The sequence below is a fragment of the Grampus griseus genome (genome assembly GCF_964374135.1).
Source record: "Grampus griseus genome assembly, chromosome: 11".
Lineage (NCBI taxonomy): Eukaryota > Metazoa > Chordata > Mammalia > Artiodactyla > Delphinidae > Grampus > Grampus griseus.
In genome coordinates, this window is record NC_139005.1 from 24,223,162 (window position 1) to 24,244,496 (window position 21,335).

Here is a 21,335-nt window from a genome sequence, read left to right on the forward strand (position 1 = left end):
GGACTCTCAACCACTGCGCCACCAGAGAAGCCCCCGAGCAACTTTTAAAATCTATTAGGATATTTTTTAAAACTACATGTAATTAATAACTATAACAATTATTAAGAGAAGAGAAAGCTAGTTGGAAAACTCTCACCTGATAATAAAGTTATTATACCTACTTTAAAAGAAGATATCCTTGCAAGATAGAAGCCAAGATGCTATAAAAGTTGTTCAGTTTATAAATCCAGTAAAAGATGTGAAGCAATAACGAGATCAATTGACATAGCTGACTGACAAACCTTTGACTGGTAAAGACAGATTCACAGAGCCAGCCAAATCATAGCTAAACTGTACAGCTGATGAGAAGAAAAAAAAAAAAGCCAACAGAATTGGAAACAGACTAAGGTAATCCAGTTTAAGAATCATCATTATACCAGAGGTCAAACAATTATGCAAGAAGACTAGAAACTTTACTCAGGAAAGGAATTAAAGACAATGTTCTGGATGCTTAAAAGAGTCAATTATAATGCAGCTATCTTAGAGGAACGTGAAAGGCCATTTACAGCAACTGTCACTGAAATGTCCCAGGGTGTCTAAGTATTTTAAGGATGAAACACAAAAACAGAAAGATACGTGTTTTTTTTTTTTTTACAAGTGGGAGAATATAAAGATGTTAGGATATTCTGTTCTATCACTTTATATTGATTGAATTGCCTGAGAATAGTCATTCAGATGGATTCACAGACAGAAAGTCCTGGATGAAATGTGTATCAGACCCCTCAGAAAAAATACGTAGAAACCTTGGAAGTGAAAAAGGTAGAACATGGTGAATGACCGGCCCAAGATGCTAATTCTGCCAGAGGTTCCACCAAAGAATTTTTTTTTGACCACCAGCAGGAATAAAAATGCAACCTGACCCCCCTGGCAGCTAAGATGGTATAGACAGAAGGGCAGTGAGCCAGAGACCAAAGGCACCTTGTCCTGACACCAAGGACAGTGGTGTAGGCACGTGTTTACTGATGACAGAGATAAGAATGAAATGACTGGTTGGTGAGTTGAGAGCAATACGTTCTTGTTCTCATCCATCTGTTGCTTTGCGCAGCTTGGCGTTTGGAGACTGGTACGCTCGGGGAATGGGCTGCATCTAACTATAAAGACAAGAATGAATGCTCAAATTCAGCAGACAAGAAAGCTTGGAGGGAGACCAACCGAGGGCCAAGGGAAATGGAGCCAAAAGCAAGACCAGGATTTGGCAAAGCTGTTTTTTTCGCTTAAAGGCAGAAAATAGCTATTGAAGGAGCTGCAGAACCTGAAACAATTTCTCAATGAGCTAAAAATATCCAGACAAGGAGCCCTGGAGATGTTGAAAGCCAGTGAGAGAAACCTAAAAGGACAAGTAGATTGCAATATTAACAAAAAGCTGGCTACAGACGTCAAGCTTAATGAATGGACTAATTAAACAATATTTTGAAAAATATAAGACATAAACAACAATTTATAAGTCTCTAGACTATCACAAAGGGATAAGCCAACACTGGAAGCTGTATACCATATGGTTTCTGAAGCATATTCAAGACTTTTTAACACAAATAGATGTTGCAAGTAATGCAAACAACTGTGACATAACATTTATTAGAAAAATGGGTCAAACAAATTGGAAGTATCCTTTTTGAATGGAAAATAGTCTTTAGAAAGGCAGAAAACACTGAGAACAAAAAAGAAGAACATACAATGAAAAAAGAGTAGAAATTTATCAATTAAAACATATAAAGTAAATGAATGAAATAAAGGAAGCCTGGCTTTATAAAAACAAAATCCGGGCTTCCCTCGTGGCGCAGTCATTGAGAGTCCGCCTGCCGATGCAGGGGACACGGGTTCGTGCCCCGGTCCGGGAAGATCCCACATGCTGCGAAGAGGCTGGGCCCGTGAGTCATGGCTGCTGAGCCTGCGCGTCCGGAGCCTGTGCTCCGCAGCAGGAGAGGCCACAGCAGTGAGAGGCCCGTGTACCAAAAAAAAAAAAAAAAAAATTAAAAAAAAAAAAAACAAAATCCAACAATCTCCCATCCCTAAGAGAGACAAGTAAGCTGAAATATAAATGTGCTGTTGGTCAAGGTTTCAGATTTATTATGTCTTTGCAAACACAGAAAAGGGAAGGTCACTATTACAAAAATGATATTAGACATTAAAAAGAACATAAAACTATGAAAATTTAAGAACAGTACACCTTAATGTATAAACATTATAGAATAATATATCCTGAAGAAACGTTATGAAAACTGTCAAATATAATTATATCTGAAAGTGTCAGAAGTACATCACAGCAGATTGGGTAAGGAATTAAAACCCTCTCAATGATCAAGATCCATTGGTCAACGTCACTTCTTGATCCACTATCCTAAATCTCTTAAGGACAAATGGTAAGATATAATTGACTGTATCTTAGCAAAAATTGTTGTTCATTTCTGTTCGCCACTTTCAACTTCCCTGCTGATTTTAACCTTACAAGTAGTTATAATGTCCAATCAACCTCTACACACCTCTCAGTGCATTGTCCTGTAACATTTGCCATATGAGCCACTCAAAAGCTTTTTTTTTTTTTTTTTTTTTTTGGCTGCATTGGGTCTTCGTTACTGCGCATGGGCTTTCTCTAGTTGCGGCGAGCAGGGGATACTCTTCGTTACAGTGCGTGGGCTTCTTGTTGCAGAGCACGGGCTCTAGGCACGCGGGCTTCAGCAGTTGTGGCACGAGGGCTCAGTAGTTGTGGCTCACGGGCTCTAGAGTGCAGTCTCAGTAGTTGTGGCGCACGAGCTTAGCTGCTCTGCGGCATGTGGGATCTTCCCGGATCAGGGCTCAAACCCGCGTCCCCTGCATTGGCAGGCAGATTCTTAACCACTGTGCCGCCAGGGAAGTCCCTCAATAGATATTTATTATTGATAAGTGCTAACAAAATGCTTGTTGAGTAAACAAATATATACCAATATGAGAACAATACCAATAATATTGACAAAACAGCACCATTTGTTGAAAAGAATTCCAAACATCTAAACAGTAGTTTCTTTTCTCCACATGCCCTGAATAGAACACAACCTTTCTTTCCTTAAAATGCAAAGACAACACATTGTTTAAGATTATTTAAAACAACCTGATAAATACCAAGTAAACTTAAAAAAATGTATTTCTACTGACCTTGTAAGAATGTAAGGTGAAAATGAAGCTGGATTATCCTGCTCTGAAAAGAGGGGCATAGATCCTCCCATTATCCACAGACGGAAGTACAGAACAACAATAACCTTCAGAGAAAAGAAGACTTGGTAAGAAACTCATTGATTGTCGGGAGTAAGCCCCACCTTTCTGGAGGATACTTTCAGATGCTTTACAAATATTTTGATCTACAAACACTTTTCCTAGTGAGCATTTCTGTAAAATCCTAACATTGAAGATGAGTAGGAAAGTAATTGGGTAGAGGGAAGAGTAAACAATGAAGGTGAGGATGGAAAGGCAAGCAAATCTTAATAACAGTCATCAGTTTCAAGCACTTATGAGCTGTTATCCATTGTTATCCACTGAAGGCTTTCCATCCACCTGAGGCCTCCCAATTTGCCCAGAATCCCACAGCTAGTAAATTACAAGATCCAGGAGTTGCACCCATGTCATTGGTCTCCAATGCCCAGGTTATTAACCATCCCTCTCACAGAGCCCCATGAAAGTTAACTTAAACTATAATAGATGATACTTCTGTGTCCTGAATAAATACATTTGGAAGTGCTCCAACTCTCAAATGCTCTGGAGCAGACCACTCATGCAAGAGTTATTTCAACAACCCCAAGAAACACCTTTTGTGTCTACTCAGTGGAATTTTATCACTGAATGGTGCTATCCTGTTGCAAAGATGCATAAGAAAACCAGAGGCCAGAGACACTTCTGTGGCGATAAGTTCTGTTTATAGAAGAATGCACCCACACAGACCTTCTAGATGTCATTCTCATTTCAATAGGACCAATTATGTTGTTTCTGATAAAGTCAGAGGGAAATCTTTGCTTCAATAAAAGGTAAAGATTAATTTTGGGAGGTAGTTAAGCCTGGACTTTTTCCCATGAATGTCACTGGCTTACTTCATGAATGCTTTTTATATAAGTGCAGCACTAGATAACCGATACAGCCAGGTTTGTGTTGCAGAGACAACACAGCATCAGCACCTTGAAAACGGCACGAAAAGTATTATAGTTAATACTGCTGGTGTCATTGAGTTCACATATCCCTAGAATGCTTCCATACATACATCCCAAGGCTTTGTAACATTTATAGCGTGTAAATTCTTTGATCTTAAGATCATATTGTTAGACGCTACTGCTGACTCAAACAATCTGGATCATGTCTCTGAGTCAAATTAAAGTGAAATATTTCTTATCAGCTATTTCAAAAGCATATATGTACTTACATAACTTATGACCAAAATGGCCCTTTTTAAGAATGGCCTCATGGTAAGCAAGAAATTTCTATTGCGGCTTGCTGTCAGATACCTGAAACAGGAAAGAAAAAAAACATCTTAAATAAGTGTCAGAGTCTACCACAAATAATGTTTTCCTTTCAAAAGAAGGCTGGAAAGGATCATAGCTAAGAGCATGGCTTCTGGAACAAGACCACGTGGGTTTCAATCCCCCAGCTCTGCTGCCTACTGTCTGCATGATCTTGGGCAAGTTTTCTAACATCTCTGCACACCTTTCTCACTTATAAAAGAGTGGAAAATAATAGTATCTACTTCACAGGAAAGTTGTGAAGAATAAATGCGATAATATATGGAACACAACCTAACTGTAAACTAGTTAGCTATAAATATTACTATCCCATCTAATCCCAAATAACCCAGGTATTCTGGCAACTATATGATTACACTAGTCACAGGGATGATCTTAAGCAAAATAAGATTTAATTTGCCTACTGAATGTAATTTGAGAGGGATAATGTCTTCCACCCACAAACTAGCTCACAAATGTCTTACCCCTAAAAAAAAAGGATGCTAAGATTTTATGAGGTTAAGTAATTTATCCAAGGTAACAAAGTTATTAAGCATTGGTGGTCAAACAGAGCTCACCCATATGCAGTGGATAATTTCCTCATCTGCCTATGACCTTTGGAACCAGACTAGGTTACAGGAATGTCACTTCTAGAGGGGCAGCAACTTGTGTGGACCCTGCATCTCCCACAGTTCACCCACTTGTACTCATCCACATAGAAGACATGTGATTGGCTGGTTTTAATAAAGATGATGAAAGGGAAGCAAGAGGAGATTGTCAACAAACTTCAGGAAACCCTAAAGTCCTTTTCACCTACAGGCAAATTTCTGTACAAAGTGTAGGGAAAAAAGTCAAACTGAACCACATAATCCAGCAAACATTTCCCACCTCATCCTTGTTTCCCCTGCCTTTTTTCATTTTTTTCTTTTACTTTTTTTAGTCTAATTTTTCCTCAAAGGAATCCTCCCCCAGAAACTCTTAAAATCTGCACTTGAATGTGGTATCTTCACACAGCAAGGATGTTCTATAAGGAGAGAGATCCTTTTGAAGACCTGAGTGGGTTAGCAGCTCACAAAGAAATGTCTAACTTGACTGCTTACAAAATACACGTGGTTCCTGTTTTGTTACAGCTAAGTGCATCCAAGTGGCACCGTAAGGAGGAGACAGTGTCACTAAGGGGCAAGTCCCTTCCTTCTAGCTTCCCTTTTCTTCTTCCAAAAAACAGTACACAGAGCCACCTCTTAGCAAGCTCTGGACTGGATCCACCACCAAGCATTACATTTAAATTCTTTCTTCTCTCAGCTCTCAAAAGAGAGCTTGGCAAGGAGTAAGGCCAGGAATACTATCAGCTCTCAGGAGGCAGGTGCATCTTTTCTGTCCTGAAATGGGCTTGAGGGAGTTTACCGCTTCCTGAAACTGCACAGGAGATTTTGTGTATGTCTGCATCTGTGCATTTCTTTGAGACAAAGTCCTTGACTTTGATCTCCAGTGTCAGCTAGGTCTGTGATTCCAAAAAGTTAAAGCACTGCTACGTGCATTTTCTCAGCTCCCCCTCTATCACCATCATTTTCAGGCCAACTCAACAAAGACCAACCCTGGACATTTCTGCTATTCCTTTACAGGGTGTGGATAAGTGGCAGCAGGAAGGGAAAGGGAATGGCAGCGTGGGAAGGAAAAGGGTTGCAACACTTCTGAATGAAAAAGTCCTTCTTGGGTTGGTCTGCTTTTAGAAACTTCATTTCTCAGGTTCCCTCTGTTGCTTGTTTATTTTAACACACTGGAAAAATTAGAAGTGGTTTGCCTTATATAAAACAAACCACAGGGTTTCAGATGTTAAACTTAGTTAATTCATATTTTGTTTCACTGAAAGCTCACTGTGATGGTTATTTCAGAGACATTTATAAAGTGTCGCTTTGTTTGCAAATTCTTCCTCCTTGAGAAGTTCTATTTCCTCAAAAAGTTCAGTTAAAGGTGTCAGATAAGTTACTCTTTAAATGTAGCATCCCAAAGCAATGAAAGCCTAGAACGACACAGGGAGCAGTGGCTGAAAAAAATGACCTCCTTTCAAGATTTCAATTTCCAGTTGTTGACCAAAATTAAATGAGAAAATAAGCCAAAATGACATGGCCCCCCTTTTGTGGTAAGCACGAGGTCAGAGGCTGAGGTTACTAGCTCATACACGGAGCAGTCTAAGAGGTGAATTTTCTGCATCTTCTCCTCCTCTCCCTCCTACAATGAAATTGGACAGTAGAATTTTTTCCCCCTTAGTCCATGATGTCTGTGAATTAGAAACAACAAATAATAATAATAATAAAAATAGCAAATAATATGTATCAGATACAAACGTAAGTGATGTACTAATTTCTTTGTAATTTCAACAATTCCTTGAGGAAGAACATTATAATTCCTTTTTTTTTTTTTTTTTTTTGCCGTACGCAGGCCTCTCACTGTTGTGGCCCTTCCCGTTGCGGAGCACAGGCTCTGGACGCACAGGCTCAGCGGCCATGGCTCACGGGCCCAGCTGCTCCGCGGCATGTGGGATCTTCCCGGACCGGGGCACTAACCCGCGTCCCCTGCATCGGCAGGTGGACTCTCAACCACTGAGCCACCAGGGAAGCCTGTAATTCCTTTTTAATAGAGGAGGACACTGAAAAACTAGAAGTAATACTTAACCATATTATCAGATTATCTCAGCTACTCATTTCAATCACAAGTTAATATAGCTGAGCATGACTTAGAAACACAAGGATATGCAAATGCCACCACTGCTAATTTTCAACTTCAGTCAAATTCTCCATTGTTTTCCCTGCAAAGCCAGAGAACATGCCAACAACAAAACCAAACCACTGAGGAAAGCACTAGAATAGGAAGCAAGGGTCCAGGGTTCTATTCTTGTGCTTCAAACTAATTTGTTGCATAACTTGGTAGAAATCTACAGGAGCTTCATTTCCTTGCTATATCAATGACAGTTAGACTCAGTGGTTTCAGGGTCCCTCTCAGGTTCAAAATATTATGATCCTTGGATGTTCTCACCAACTGATGACATCAAAGATGACAAATAAAGAAAAACATAGAAAAACCTACTGACATTTAAAAAAAGGAATGCCCAGCAATTAGGGTGAAGCAAATACTAGTTGATCCCTCACTTTTAAGCAGACCCTTGAAATTTGCTGATGCACATGAAAAAAATATTTTAACATTAGCATGGGGTATCGGCATTACCAAATTCTGCATTTTTAACGATTTCTGATTTTAGGCAAATAAAGTAAGATCAAGATTATCCAAAATGAATTTCCTAACCTGTGCACCTCACACCCCAAGTTTTCTGACCCCAAATTTTCTAACTACTAACACCCACCTCCTCAGTTGATCATGTTCAAATACTCAGAGCTAACTGGGACTTCTCACTGAGGTTACCCTCCATAGATACTCGGTCCTCAAATGCCATTGAGAGGTCTTAGGTGAGACCAGGACAACCTGCCACCCGAAGTTGTAAGCAGCTTTTTTCAGGAAAGAACTCTCTGCAGGAGGTCCCTTTTGTCTTGTCACTTTAGCAAAGCTATATTTTAACTAACTTCTGGCCCAAACCTTTCAAATCTTTTGATCACACAACACTTTGCCTAACCTGTTGGTTCTTTCCTTAGATCAAAGAAATAGAAATGAAGAATAAGTAACGAACAGATGACCAGATCTCTTCCCTAGCTTTCCCCTTCAGTAATCTCATAAACAAACTGTGTGAACAAGATAAGCATCTAAAAAAAGATCACAGGGGGCCCACAGGCCTGTGCACAGTGGGGGATGGCAATGACCCTGACCCCCTATTTCAATGATTAACTGAGATTACTTCCCCTTTTTCCCTTTAAAAACTTTCAGAGTCACGCAGAACATTCAGAGATGGTTTTGGGACACAAGTCCGCCTTTCCCCCAGATAACCAGCTTTCTGATAAAAGGAACTTTTCTGTCTCTACCAGCGCTTGTCTCTCGTATCCGAGATCTGAATTCGGTAACAAAGTCACCAACCCCATAATCTTTTTTCTTTTTTTTTAAATTTATTTATTTTTATTTTTGGCTGCGTGGGGTCTTTGTTGCTGCGCGCGGGCTTTTCTCTAGTTGCTGCGAGCAGGGGCTACTCTTCATTGCGGTGCGCGGGCTTCTCATGGGGTGGCTTCTCTTGTTGCAGAGCACGGGCTCTAGGCACTCAGGCTTCAGTAGTTGTGGCTCGCGGGCTCTAGAGTACAGGCTCAGTAGCTGTGGCGCACGGGCTTAGTTTCTCTGCCACATGTGGGATCTTCCCAGACCAGGGCTAGAACCTGTGTCCCCTGCATTGGCAGGCGGATTCTTAACCACTGCGCCACCAGGGAAGCCTCCAACCCCATAATCTTGAGGGTTAAATGAATGCTTATTATTTTAAGTCACTGAACTTTAACACAGAATTATTGTGTTAATAGCTAATTGATACATACAGCAAGATGATCAATAAATGTTTAGGGACCCTAACAGAATTTTAAAAAGATTTATCTGCCCCCACTCACCCTCTTTTCTTTATCTGTGTTTTCCTTACCCTCCAGTGCTAGACTGGGTACAAAATACGAACTCACTGCTTGGGGTTTGGACAGTGAGCTGAAGGATTCCTGGTGGATTAAATGAGAATACTATATTAGACTATCCAGCCCTTCTCAGAAACCTGATAATTTTTGCCTTAATAACAGCTCCAGTGGCAAATATCTCAGCTACAAGTTATTACTATTTAGTAATACACTAATAAACTGGGACTTCCCTGGTGGTCCAGTGGGTAAGACTCCGTGCTCCCAATGCAGGGGACCCAGGGTTCAATCCCTGGTTGGGGAACTATATCCCACATGCATGCCGCAACTAAGAGTCAACATGCCGCAACAAAGATTCCACATGCTGCAACTAAGACCTGTCGCAGCCAAAATAAATAATTTTTAAAAAATCAATATACTAATAAATTATAGAAAGCTATATACAAAATTCCTTCTAGAACACCTGTCATACTGATTTAATTTCTCCTGCTCTTTCAAGGTAGTAAAGAAAATTAACAAAGAGTCACATACTATGACCAAAAAAAGAAAGAAAGAAAAATAATTTGAATTCAGGGCTTTTTAGAGTAGGAGTTTAGAAATCCTGCTTCTCTTTGAAACAGAGAGAGAAAAGATCTCTCAGTTGACCAAAGTAGCAAAGACATAGCTCACATTAGAAAAGATGAAAAGATTAACAAAAACAACAAAAGAAATTTAAGTGTCTTCGGTTTCTCTCTTTGATTGCACTCTCCTTGAACCCATAAAGCGCCTCACCTAAATTGCAATAACCAGTGGCATTCTATAGAGGAGCAGAACTACTTTTGATGTCTTCTTTGATATTCAGATGCAGATTCCAAAGGGAAGGAGCTGTTTTAAGATAAAATGAATTTCTAAGTTCAATCTACTCAGAAACCCAAAGTGACTTTCAGTACCCCATTCTGTGGCTCTGGTAACATTTCTTCTTGAAAATTTAAACTCAGCTCAGCAGGTTACTTGCAAAGAAATATTTAGATTATCACACATAGAATAGTGGAAATAAAGACAGAGAAGGCAAAGGGGGATATGATTTCAGTTCTTTTAACCATTCTGAAAATCAGAGCTAGAAATGGAAGGGATCGAAACAGCTCAGGTAGTTTTACAGGTGAAAAGAAAAAGAGCCCCAAAGTGTTATTTGACTTGCAAAAGGTCACGTTCCTTTAGTGTCAAAGGTCAATGAGTTCAGGCTTCATTAATTTAGTCAGAGGGGCTAATTTACATTCCTGCTGCAATGAATTTAGTCAGAGGCACCAATTCTTATTCTTTTTATATGTAAACCAAAAATTCAGTTTTGGTGATTATCACTCTTGCTTGTCATTAAAGTAGCAGGCTAGTTTCAATTCATTAATAATAGGGGATACTTAATGCATTTAATATATGTCAGTCACTGTGCTAAGTGCTTTACCTTTTAAATCTCATTTAGTTCTCATACCAGCGCTGTGAGTCCATACTTGTCCCCACCTTGTTAATGAGGCTGAAGGAGGTACTCACTCAGGATCTCGAAGCTGGCAAGTGGCAGAGGTGAGACCCAAACCCAAATCCACAGCACCCGCTACTCGACATAGCATAAAAGTAAAACGGAGTTGCTTTATTCAGTACACTTTCAACACGGATTATTTATTAAATGGCATTTCTGCTTGGTAACAACACAGTGACTTCTACTTAATTAAAAATGATAAAGTTCATCTTTATCAGTTAGTACCGATCTACAATAAAACCTATAATAAAAACTTTTCATACCAATGAATGGGCTGAGGCAGTGCACAATCCTTGAGGCGTCTTTTAAGAGGTATCCATTTAAACGTTAATGTATGTAGTGATTGTTGCAGGTCGAAATGCAAACTCCATGTACAGTGGGTTGATTCAGAAATTCTAAATGAGAAGAGATGGCTACAAGGAGAAGGTGAACAGGATTAGGAGGGTGTGACTGCACCGTGATATGATCAGCCAGCCCCACAGGGAGGAGTTGCAAGCAGAAACGGAGAGGGAGATAAGGATGCCCCAAGAGAGGGACAATGAAGCTGACACCTGAGGAAGAGGAGGGGTGAATTGGGTGAGGAGAAAACGTGAAAAACACATATACGGGGCCTAGGATTGAGAGTTGGGAAGCAGGATGAGGAAGTGAGAGACGGTCATCTAGCTGCAGGATTTAACAGTGGCAGAAGGCTGAGCGGGGAGGCTGGAGAGGCAGGCTGGGGCCACGTTACCATGGTCCTTCACATCCCACTGTGGAGTCTGGGCTTTTTTCTGATGGTTGTGAGCAGTCAGTGAAGGGCTTGAGGCAGAGATGACCCAATCTGATTTCCAGAAGTGGGGCATCGGCACTGTATGACACTGGTACCGTGTCCACACTGAGGTCCATAACAGAGAGCAAAGGGCCCAAAAGTCCAAAGGGGAACATGGTGGACAGAACTTATTCTGGAAGTTCCTGAGATATCAGATTTAGAAACAGATGTGAGGTTCTAGTCCAAGTAGGTGGAGAGACCTTTTCATAAGGATAAATAAGAAAAGCTTGTGTTGTTACATCTATTTAGCAGTATGATTTGGGTGTTAAGTTTCTTCTTAACATACTTTAATTTTATGTTAATTGGTCATTAATTTAGTGCATGCATAAAATCTTTATACTAACCAGAATATTTAATTTGCCATAATAGGAACGTATCACAAGAAGATGCATATTACGTATTTGTCTGGCATTTTCTATGTCAAAGGGCTTTTCAATCCAGTCTAACATTTAATCCTCCAAAGATCCACATGAGGTTGCCAGACAGACAGCACTGGCCTCATCTTGCAGATCCAGACCTGGTGAGCAGTGAATCCAAACCAGAATTGACTTTTCTGATGCCCGACTGCATGCCTTTTCACTGTCTCGTCTCCAACGATGCTGAAAGACAGCACTTGCTATGGGTTTTCCTTTATGCCCATCAGTCCAAACTCGTACACCAGAGTCTCTAAGAAACCCATGGAAATGAAATCACTGCTACTTGCAATACATATTTGTGCAGATACACAAGTAAACTTTTGCACTAAGAAAGAGATTAAAAACAGACAAACTATCATCACACCTTCTGATTTTATCCCCTTTATTGGGATAAGTGGGCGGAGAAATTCAAGTACAACTAAGCTAGTGAAAAAGAGTATTTGATATTGGATTGTCCTGGTAAACTGAAGAAACACACATTCTGTTAACAATAATAGTAGTGAAAGTTTTTTGTGCCCCTGGCACAGTTCTTATGTGTATAATCCTTAGCACATTCCTATAAGATGTACACTCTTAGTATCTTCCTCTTACAAGGAGAAAATCGAGGCATTAATGGTCAAGTAACTTGTCCCAAGGTCCCACAGGTAGTAAGCCAGAAGAGTCAGAATATAAAACCACCCTGTGCTCTTAACCATCAATGCTCTTCTATCTTTCAATCACTGCCAACTGAATATGTTTTCACCTTCCAGGAAGATGATTAAATTTCAAATACTACTCTCGAAGTACAAACGTATCAATAACATGTTTTAAAGGATGTTAATTCAGGATACCAGAAGATACCTGATCAATTCAGGAAATTAACAAAAAGGCTGCTACAACTACATCTCTGTGAAAAACAACAAGCTATTCCAACAACAATGTTTAATTTTTTTATTATATAAGTTTCCGGTTACTGCATTATAGTTCAACGTCTGTATACACTACAGAGTAATCGCCACCCCAAGTCTAGTTATCATCCGTCACCATACAGTTGACCCCCATCACCCATTTCCCCCACACTCCAACTCCTCCTCCTCTGCTAACTATTCATCTGTTCTCTGTATCTATAAGTTTTTGTTTTTTTGTTTGTTCGTTGTTTTTTTTTTTTTAAAATTCCACATATGAGTGAAATCATACATTACTTATCTTTCTCTGTCTGATTGATTTCACTTAGCAAAATACCCTCAAGGTCCAAATGGCAGGATTTCATTCTTTTTAATGACTGAGGAGTATTTCATGGATGCTTAGGCTGTTTCCGTATTTTGGCTATTGTAAATAATGCTGCAATGAACAGAGGGGTGCCGAAATCTTTTTGAATTAATATTTTTTGTGATATTCAGATAAATATCCAGAAGTGGAATAGGTGGTTCATATAGTATTAATAGTTCTACTTAATTATTTTGAGGAATCTCCATACTGTTTTGTACAGGGGCTGCACCAATTTACAGACCCACCAGTAGTGTACAGCAGTTCCCTTTTTTCCACATCCTCTACATTTGTTATATCTTGTCTTTTTGATATGTCATTCTAACAGGTGTGAGGTGATATCCCATTGTGGTTTTGATTCACATTTCCCTGATAATTAGTGATGTTGAACGTTTTTCCATGTGCCTGTTGGTCATCTGTAGTCTTCTTGAGCAAAATGTCAATTCAGATCCTCTGTCTAATTTTTAATTGGGTCGTTTGTTTTCTTGTTGTGTTTTATGAGTTCTTAATATATCTTGGGTATTAACTCCTTATCGGATATATAATTTGTAAATATCTTCTCCCATTCAGTAGGTTGCCTATTTGTTTTTATGATAGTTTCCTTTACTGTGCAAAAGCTTTTCATTTGATGTAGTCCTATTTGTTTTTTATTTTATTTTTTATCTTGCCTTTGGAATCATATCATAAAACATATCATAATCATAAAAAACTTTGCTAAGATCAAAGTCAATGTAGTTACTGTATACATTTTTTTCTGGGAATTTTATTGTTTCAGGTCTTATATTCAAGTCTTTAATCCACTTTGACTTAATTTCTGTGCATGGTGTAAGATAATGGTCTGATCTGATTCTTTTGCATCAGTTTTCCCAACACCATTTATTGAAGAGACTGTCCTTTCTTCATTGTATGTTCTTTGCTCTCTGTTGTATAGTAATTGTCCATAGATGAGTGGGTTTATTCCTTGACTCTCAGTTCTGTTCCATTGATCTATGTGTCTGTATTTGTGCCAGTACCATACTGCTTTGATTACAATAGCTTTGTAGTGTAGCTTGAAATTAGGATGTGTGACACCTCCAGCTTCATTCTTCTTTCTCAAGATTATTTTGGCTGACAGAGGTCTTTTGTGTTTCCATACAAATTTTAGAATTAGTTTTTCTAGTTCTGTGAAATATGCCATTGAAATGTTGTCAGGGATTGCACCAAATCTGTAGATTGCTTTGGGTAGTACAGACACTTTAACAATATTAATTCTTCCAATCCCTGAACATGAACTATCTTTCCATTTTTTGTATCTTCTTCAATTTCCTTCATCAGTATTTTACAGTTTTCAATGTACAGGTCTTGTATCTCCTTGGTTAAATTTATTCCTAAGTATTTAATTCTTTTTGATGCAATTGTAAATAGAATTGTTTTCTTAATTTCTCTTTCTCATATTTCATTATTAGTATATAAAAAGACCACAGATTTCTGTACATTGATTTTGAATCCTGTAACTTTACTGAATTCATTTATTAGTTCTAACAGTTTTTTTGGTGTAGTCTAGGATTTTCTATATATAGTACCATATCATCTGCAAATAGTGACAGGTTTACTTCTTCCTTTCCAGATTGGATGCCTTTTCTTTCTTTTTCCTTATATAACTGCTGTGGCTAGGACTTCCAATACTATGCTGAATAAAGCAGCGAGAGTGGACATCCTTGTTTTGTTCCTGACCTTAGAGGAAACACTCAGCTTTTCACTGTTGAGTATGATGCTAGCTGTGGATTTGTCATATACGGTCTTTATTATGTTGAAGAACGTTCCCTCTATACCCACTTTGTTGAAAAATTTTATCATAAATGGATATTGAATTTTGCCAAATGTTTTTTCTTCAACTAATGAGACAATCATATGATTTTTATCCTTCATTTTGTTAATGTAGTGTATAATGTTGACTGGTTTGCAGGTGTTGAACGATCCTTGCTTCCTTAGAATAAATCCCACTTTATCATGGTGTATGATCCGTTTAATATAGTGTTGGATTTGGTTTGTTAATATTTTGTTGAGGAGTTTTCCATCTATGTTCATCAAGGATATTGGCCTGTAATTTTCTTTTTTTTGTGATGTCATTGTCTGTTTTTGGAATCAGGATAATGCTGCCTCTGTAAAATGCATTTGGAAGGTTTTCCACCTTTTCAATTTTTTGGAAGAATTTGAGAATAGGTATTAAATTTTCTTTAAATGTATTATACAATTTTCCAGTGAAGCTGTCTGGTCCTGGGCTTATGTTTGTTAGAAGCTTTTTGGTTACTGTTTCAATCTCCTTGTTAGGTAATGGATCTATTCAGATTTTCTATTTCTTCATGATTCAGTCTAAGAAGACTGTAGTTTCTAGAAATTTATCCATTTTTTTCTACTTTGCCCTATTTGTTTGTGTATAATTGTTTATAGCAGTCTCTTATGACCCTTTGCATTTCTGTGATATCAGTTGTAACTTCTCTTTCATTTCTGATTTTATTTATTTGAGCCCTCTCTCTTTTTCTTGGTTAGTCTAGCTAATGGCTTGTTGATTTGGTTTATCTTTTCAAAAAATCTTTGTTTTGTTGATCTTTTCTATTTTTTTAAGTCACTATTTCATTTATTTCCACTCTGATCTTTATTATTTCATTTCTTATATTAATTTTGGGCTTCATTTGTTCTTCTTTTTCTAGCTCCCTTAGGTGTAAAGTTAGACTGTTTGCTTGGCATTTTTCTTGTTTCTTGAGGTAGGCCTGTATTGCTATGAACTGTCCTCTCGGAACCACTTTTGCTACAACCCATAGATTTTGATATGTTGAATTTCTGTTTTCATTTGTCTCTAGGTTTCTTATTTCTCCTTTGATTTCCTTGATGACCTGTTGGTTATTCAGTAGCATGTGGTTTAATCTCTACATTTGTATTTTTTTCCGTTTTTTTCTTGTGATTGATTTCTAATTTCACACCATCGTGGTTGGAGAAGATGCTTGATATGATCTCAATCTTCTTGAATTTATTTAGACATGTTTTGTTACCTAACATGTAATCTCTCTTAGAGAATCTTCCATATGCACTTGATAAGAATCTACTCTGCTGCTTTTGGATGGAATATTCTCTCTATATACCTAATTAAGTCAGTGTGGTTTAATGTATCATTTCATTTGATGTTTATTGATTTTCTGTCTGGATGATCTATCCATTAATATAAGTGGAGTGTTAAAGTCCCCTACTACTATTGTATTGCTTTCAATTTCTCCCTTGAGTCTGTTAATATTAGCTTTATATATCACGGTGCCCTTCTGTTGGGTGCATATACATTTATAAACGTTATACCTTCCCATTCAAGGGAGGTCCCCTATGTAGGCTATGTGTCCTCTAGTTGAGATGGGGCCATGGCTGCTGCTGTGGTATGCTGGTGGGTGGGGCTGGCCTCCAAAACAGTTGCAGGGCCTGGCAGGCTATGAGGCTCGGCTGAGGGTGCAGGGGCATGTGGGGCTCTCAGAAAGACGTGTGTACTGGTGCTAACAGGTTAGATGGAGATTTCCAAAATGCCACCTGCCAGTGCCAGAATTAGCAAGGTAGCCTGAGGTCATAAAAATGATCCCCACCATTGTCTCAGTTCCTGGGGAGCATCCCTCTCCAGCAGATGCTTCAAGACTAGTAAGTGGGTCCCCTTCACCAATGCCCCATGCATTTTTTTAATATAGTGTTTTCATACTGGTTTTTGGTTAGAGTGAGTCTACATGTAAGCCCTTTAAAAGCAGGTTTCCATCCCCTGTAGCTCTATGGCTTTCCTGGGTGTCTTCCCCGTTAGCTTTCAAAGCCAGGTGTTTTGGGACCTCATCTCTCCTGTGCAGAATTACAGGGTTGAGGCGCCTGATGTGGAGCTTGGATCTTTCTCTCCTCAGGGAAAGGATCCATACCTTTATGCTCCTTCGGACTGTGCATTGCTGCAGCTGGGGTGTGGCTTGTTCTTTGACAAGATTGTATCTCTGTTTCTCCTACCCATCTCAATGCTGTCCTTCCACCCTTTATTGTAGAGACTCTGTTCATCAAGTTTTCTGGTCCTTTTCAGAGGGAATTAATTATTCCACATGTAGCTATAGATTTGTTGTGTCCATGAGAGGAGGTGAGTCCAGGATCTTCCAATGCTGCTATCTTAAACCCTCTCCCCAGCAATATTCAATTTAACAAGCAAAATATTGAATATTAGAAGCAATATATGAAAGGATTAAATGCATACATTTAACATTTACATAACAGCTAACATTTATTAGGTGCATAACATAGGCCAGAAATTGTTCTAAGCACATGCATTAACTCTTTAAACACGCACACACCACCACCAACAACAAATAACAACTATGAAGCAGGTGTTATAGCTATTCTCATTTTATAGATGGGGAAACTGAGGCATAAAGAAGTGAATGAACTTTCCTGAAATCATAAAGCCAGTAATTAGAAGAACTGGGGCTTGAACCTATGCACCTGGTTCCCTAGCCCACGTCTCAACGCTACACCAACCTTTCTGTACTTTCTTAACAGCCCCAAGGAGCAGTTCACTTGATAAAGGACTAAAGGAGTTCAGAGAAGGAAGAAATCAACATGGGCTGGAAAAGGAAGGGAGGATGTAGGGAATAGGCGAGACTCGACCTGGGCCTAGAGAGACAAAAGATGGGAGAGCAGGGGAAGCCAGAAGGGGCTAAGAGCAGGGGTGCCCATATTGCTGCACAGGGACTGGAGTAAGCACAGCCTGCCCTGGGCAATGAGGGCTCCCTGCAAACACAGCAAAGGAGCCACTACACCTGTACTTGCTGCACTCCTCAGTGTTTCACAGTCAAGTGTCTGAAATCTGAATGCAGAAAAGTTAAATTGAAACTATAAAACCCTGATGGCTTGAACAGCAGTAGAATATACCTAAATATGATTGATGTTGATTCCACCTGCCTTTTGCTTAGCCACATATGGGCAAAGCCATCTCAACCAGGCAGCTACCTTTCCCCTAAGCTTCCTCACCTGGTGTCACCCTTGTCATTAGGGCTCTTTAAGTACCTGGAGCAGGACCGCCTCTCCCCACAGTCCCAACTCTGACCTGCTCCCTAGGTACCCAGGACATAGACTGGGCCACCACTGCTAAAGGGAGAGGCCATCTTGTGTTACAGGTCAGCATCCTTTCTTGGTCTCTCCTCCACTGTTGCATCTATGTAGAACAGAGGCCAGGTTGGCCCAGCTAGGTCTCTCTCTATCCCACTTTCATGCTTGTAACTGGGAGAGGAACTTAGGCTGGGGTCTGTGCTACAGATCCAGGCAGCTTAGATTTAGGGCAGGGAGAGGAGAAAGTCTCACTTAAACCTTTACAAAGTCACTTTCTCCAATCCAGCTTTCAATCTAAAGCCTTGCACAGCCTACTCACCACCCCCACCCCCCGCCGCCGCATCCTCACGCACACTGTAGCAACTCATAACAACAGACAGTAAATCCAGAAGCTCCCAAGCACACATGGTTCCATTCATTGAGTTCATGTAGAGGCCAAGGAGGACATTTGGCAGACTGGGTTTCCTGCAGACCATGGCTACTCCTGAAATAAATAACCTCCCTGCAGCATTGCCCTTGCTGTGGTCAAAGGCCTGCAGCAGAGTAAGTGGCCTAAGGAAACCCAGTACCATTCACAGGGACATAAGCAGTGGTGACACAGGAGAAGAGAAACAAACATCCAGAGACATCCCATTTCACTGGCTCCAACCCCTAAAGCCCTTTATATTTAAGGCAAGGAGGACTGACTGTCGGAGCTGCAAGGACCAGAAAGTGGGGGGTCAGTCATTCCTGTGTGATTTTGGCAAACATTTTTAAAATTCACTTTTCCTACAAGAACCCTACTTTGGGGGATTCAAGTTTTATTTTCCTTGGAACTCCATTTTTTACATTGAGGGTAATGTATGTTATGACATTTACTAAAAATTCAAAACTTTTAATACTTCAACTCTGGGCAATCTGGTTTTGTTTTTAAATTCCAAAGCTCATGCACACTGAAAGCTCCTGAGGAGACAGCTATAACTAAGATTTCACAGTAAAAACAAGAATCACAGCGGTTCTTAGCACAGAGTACACATAACATAGAAACAACCATTAGTCATATAAATTGTCAGTTTTAATGTTTGCATATAATGTCTATTGTTATTGCATAAGTTAGGAATCCATAATAATTGTCTACATTTTTTTCAAATGCATATTTCTTTGGGTTACATAATTTTTAAAACTTTCTTCTAATTTCCTTCTAGACCTAAGGGTTACATTTTAAACATACTATAAAAAGCCTAAGTAGAAAAGTTGCCAAAGGAACTAGAACTTCCAGTCCCTGTAATATTATTCATATATATATTCACGTTTAATTATATTTATTTATATTTTGCTTATATGTTCCAAACTAAACATTTAGAAAATACTGTTATAATATCACAGTTTTCTAAGTTTTAATTATCTCTGTATATGATGCCTTGTTTGCCAGGTGAAATCTCTATGGGTCCCTCATCCTAAGCTCTCAAATTATGCCTCCCTTGATATACAGTGGATGCTGGACATGGTGAACCTGGGAGACGAGGCAAGCCCGTTAATCTCCCTTGGTCTCGGGAACCTCAGCCATAAAATGGTCATTATAATTTCTACCTTACAAGGTTGTTGAAAGGATTTCAATGAGGCTCACCTCACTGAAGGATGGAAAAAGGGTTTCATCTCTCTCAAGTTCTATCAGCTCCCTCCTTCTTGGAAGGAGAAGGCAAAGAAACAAAATATTTTCCTAGAAGACCAAGCTTTCATTTGGCTTTTGGCATTCTTCTTGTTCATGGGGTTCCTTTAATTCAGCTTGGATACTGAAGTCAGATGCTCAAATGCAGGCTGCTCTTGCATGAGCGAGCTGACTGAGGAGTGGAATTGAGGGGACTAAAAGGGCTGGAATCCAGCTCATGCGCCAATCAACAACCGTGCGCCCCGGTGCTGGCTGCATCTGCCCTGAGGAAGGGGGCCTTTCTCCTAATTCACCCCAAAGAGCAAAAGGTGCCCTGGCCCAAACATCAACCACCCAACATGCCTCGTGCCCACACAGCTTCTTCCCCTTCACATAAATTCCGCTACAGACCAACAGCTGCCCTGATCCATTATTATTTAATACCCACTAGACAGCTTCATTGTCCTAATTACTTCCAGAGCCACTTGTTTAATAGTTCCCATTTCCTTTGCAGCCAATTTCATTTTCTCACTGACATACTACCACAGTGTTGCTATGTTTCCAATCACCAAACCATGTGCAAAGTCACTTAATGTTCAATTAAAGAATAGTGCTTCTTTCTGTCTTAACTCAGCTGAGTTTCCTTTGTAGATTCAGCCTAGTGTTTTGCACAGAAGGCATTTAATTCATCAAAATGAAAATTTAAAAATCTTGATAATGTAAGTCTTAACACTCCCTTTACAAACCCCACTGATATCAGGGCCCAATTTGAGACAGCTATTTTAACAAATGCATTTTTCCTGTCCTAAACTAAATTTAAGCCCAACTAAAAGTCCTCTGAAAATTGTCTAGTCTGAAGTTTCCCGAGCCTAGAGATTTCCATACACGAGGCTGGACTGACATCAAGTGTGACCAACCAGTCCAGTCTTCCTAGTACTAAGGAGCTTGCTGGGACATGGGACTTCCAGTGCCCAAGCTGGGAATGTCCTGGGAAAACCAGGAGGAGAAGGTCACCCTGTATGCCATCCTCTAGCAGGTTAGTGGAGTGAAGTAGAATAAAATGCTAAGGAGTAACCAAATCATAAATTCTGCAAAATTAGTTTTTTTCTCCCTGCTATAGACATACACACTCTCTCTCTTAATCCATGACTTGCTGTTTCTTATGAGTGAGAGTTTAACCAAAAACAAGTGTTTCTCTGCTGGAAGATATCTACTAATTGGTTGAGCTTGTTAATTCTGGAAACATGAGAACTAGAATTTTCTCATCCATATTTTCTAGCTGTCAGACAAATCTTTTCTACTTGGATAAGCCAATATAAGGTATTCTTTACAGTACCATTTTGTTAAAATAACAAAAAGAAGAAGGGAGAGCAGGAAGCAACAAGTGTTTAACAACCATTAAAACTGTACCGAGTCCCCTACATGTGCAATCAATGGAACTGTAACGACTGAATTTACTGGACTATAAAGCTGCCTGGTTGATTGTAGTAGAGGTTGATATTTTAAAGCTAAATTCAAATCAAGCTTACACCAGAAATTAAAAAGAATTTGATAATCTTGGGTTTCCCTGGTGGCGCAGTGTTTGAGAGTCCGCCTGCTGA

General features: G+C 39.5%; 1 protein-coding gene across 2 annotated transcripts in view; it reads right to left on the bottom strand.

Moving 5' to 3' along the window:
* The window catches only part of TMTC1 (transmembrane O-mannosyltransferase targeting cadherins 1), a gene marked incomplete at its 5' end in the record, with an annotated part of 260,055 nt that overhangs the window by 134,352 nt on the left and 104,368 nt on the right, over positions 1–21,335 (bottom strand). For both annotated transcript variants that reach the window (XM_082666290.1, XM_082666289.1), the window contains 2 exons: positions 3,169–3,272; positions 4,421–4,502. In XM_082666290.1, the coding sequence (XP_082522416.1) occupies positions 3,169–3,272; positions 4,421–4,502 (186 nt within the window). The remainder of the gene's footprint in view (positions 1–3,168; positions 3,273–4,420; positions 4,503–21,335) is intronic.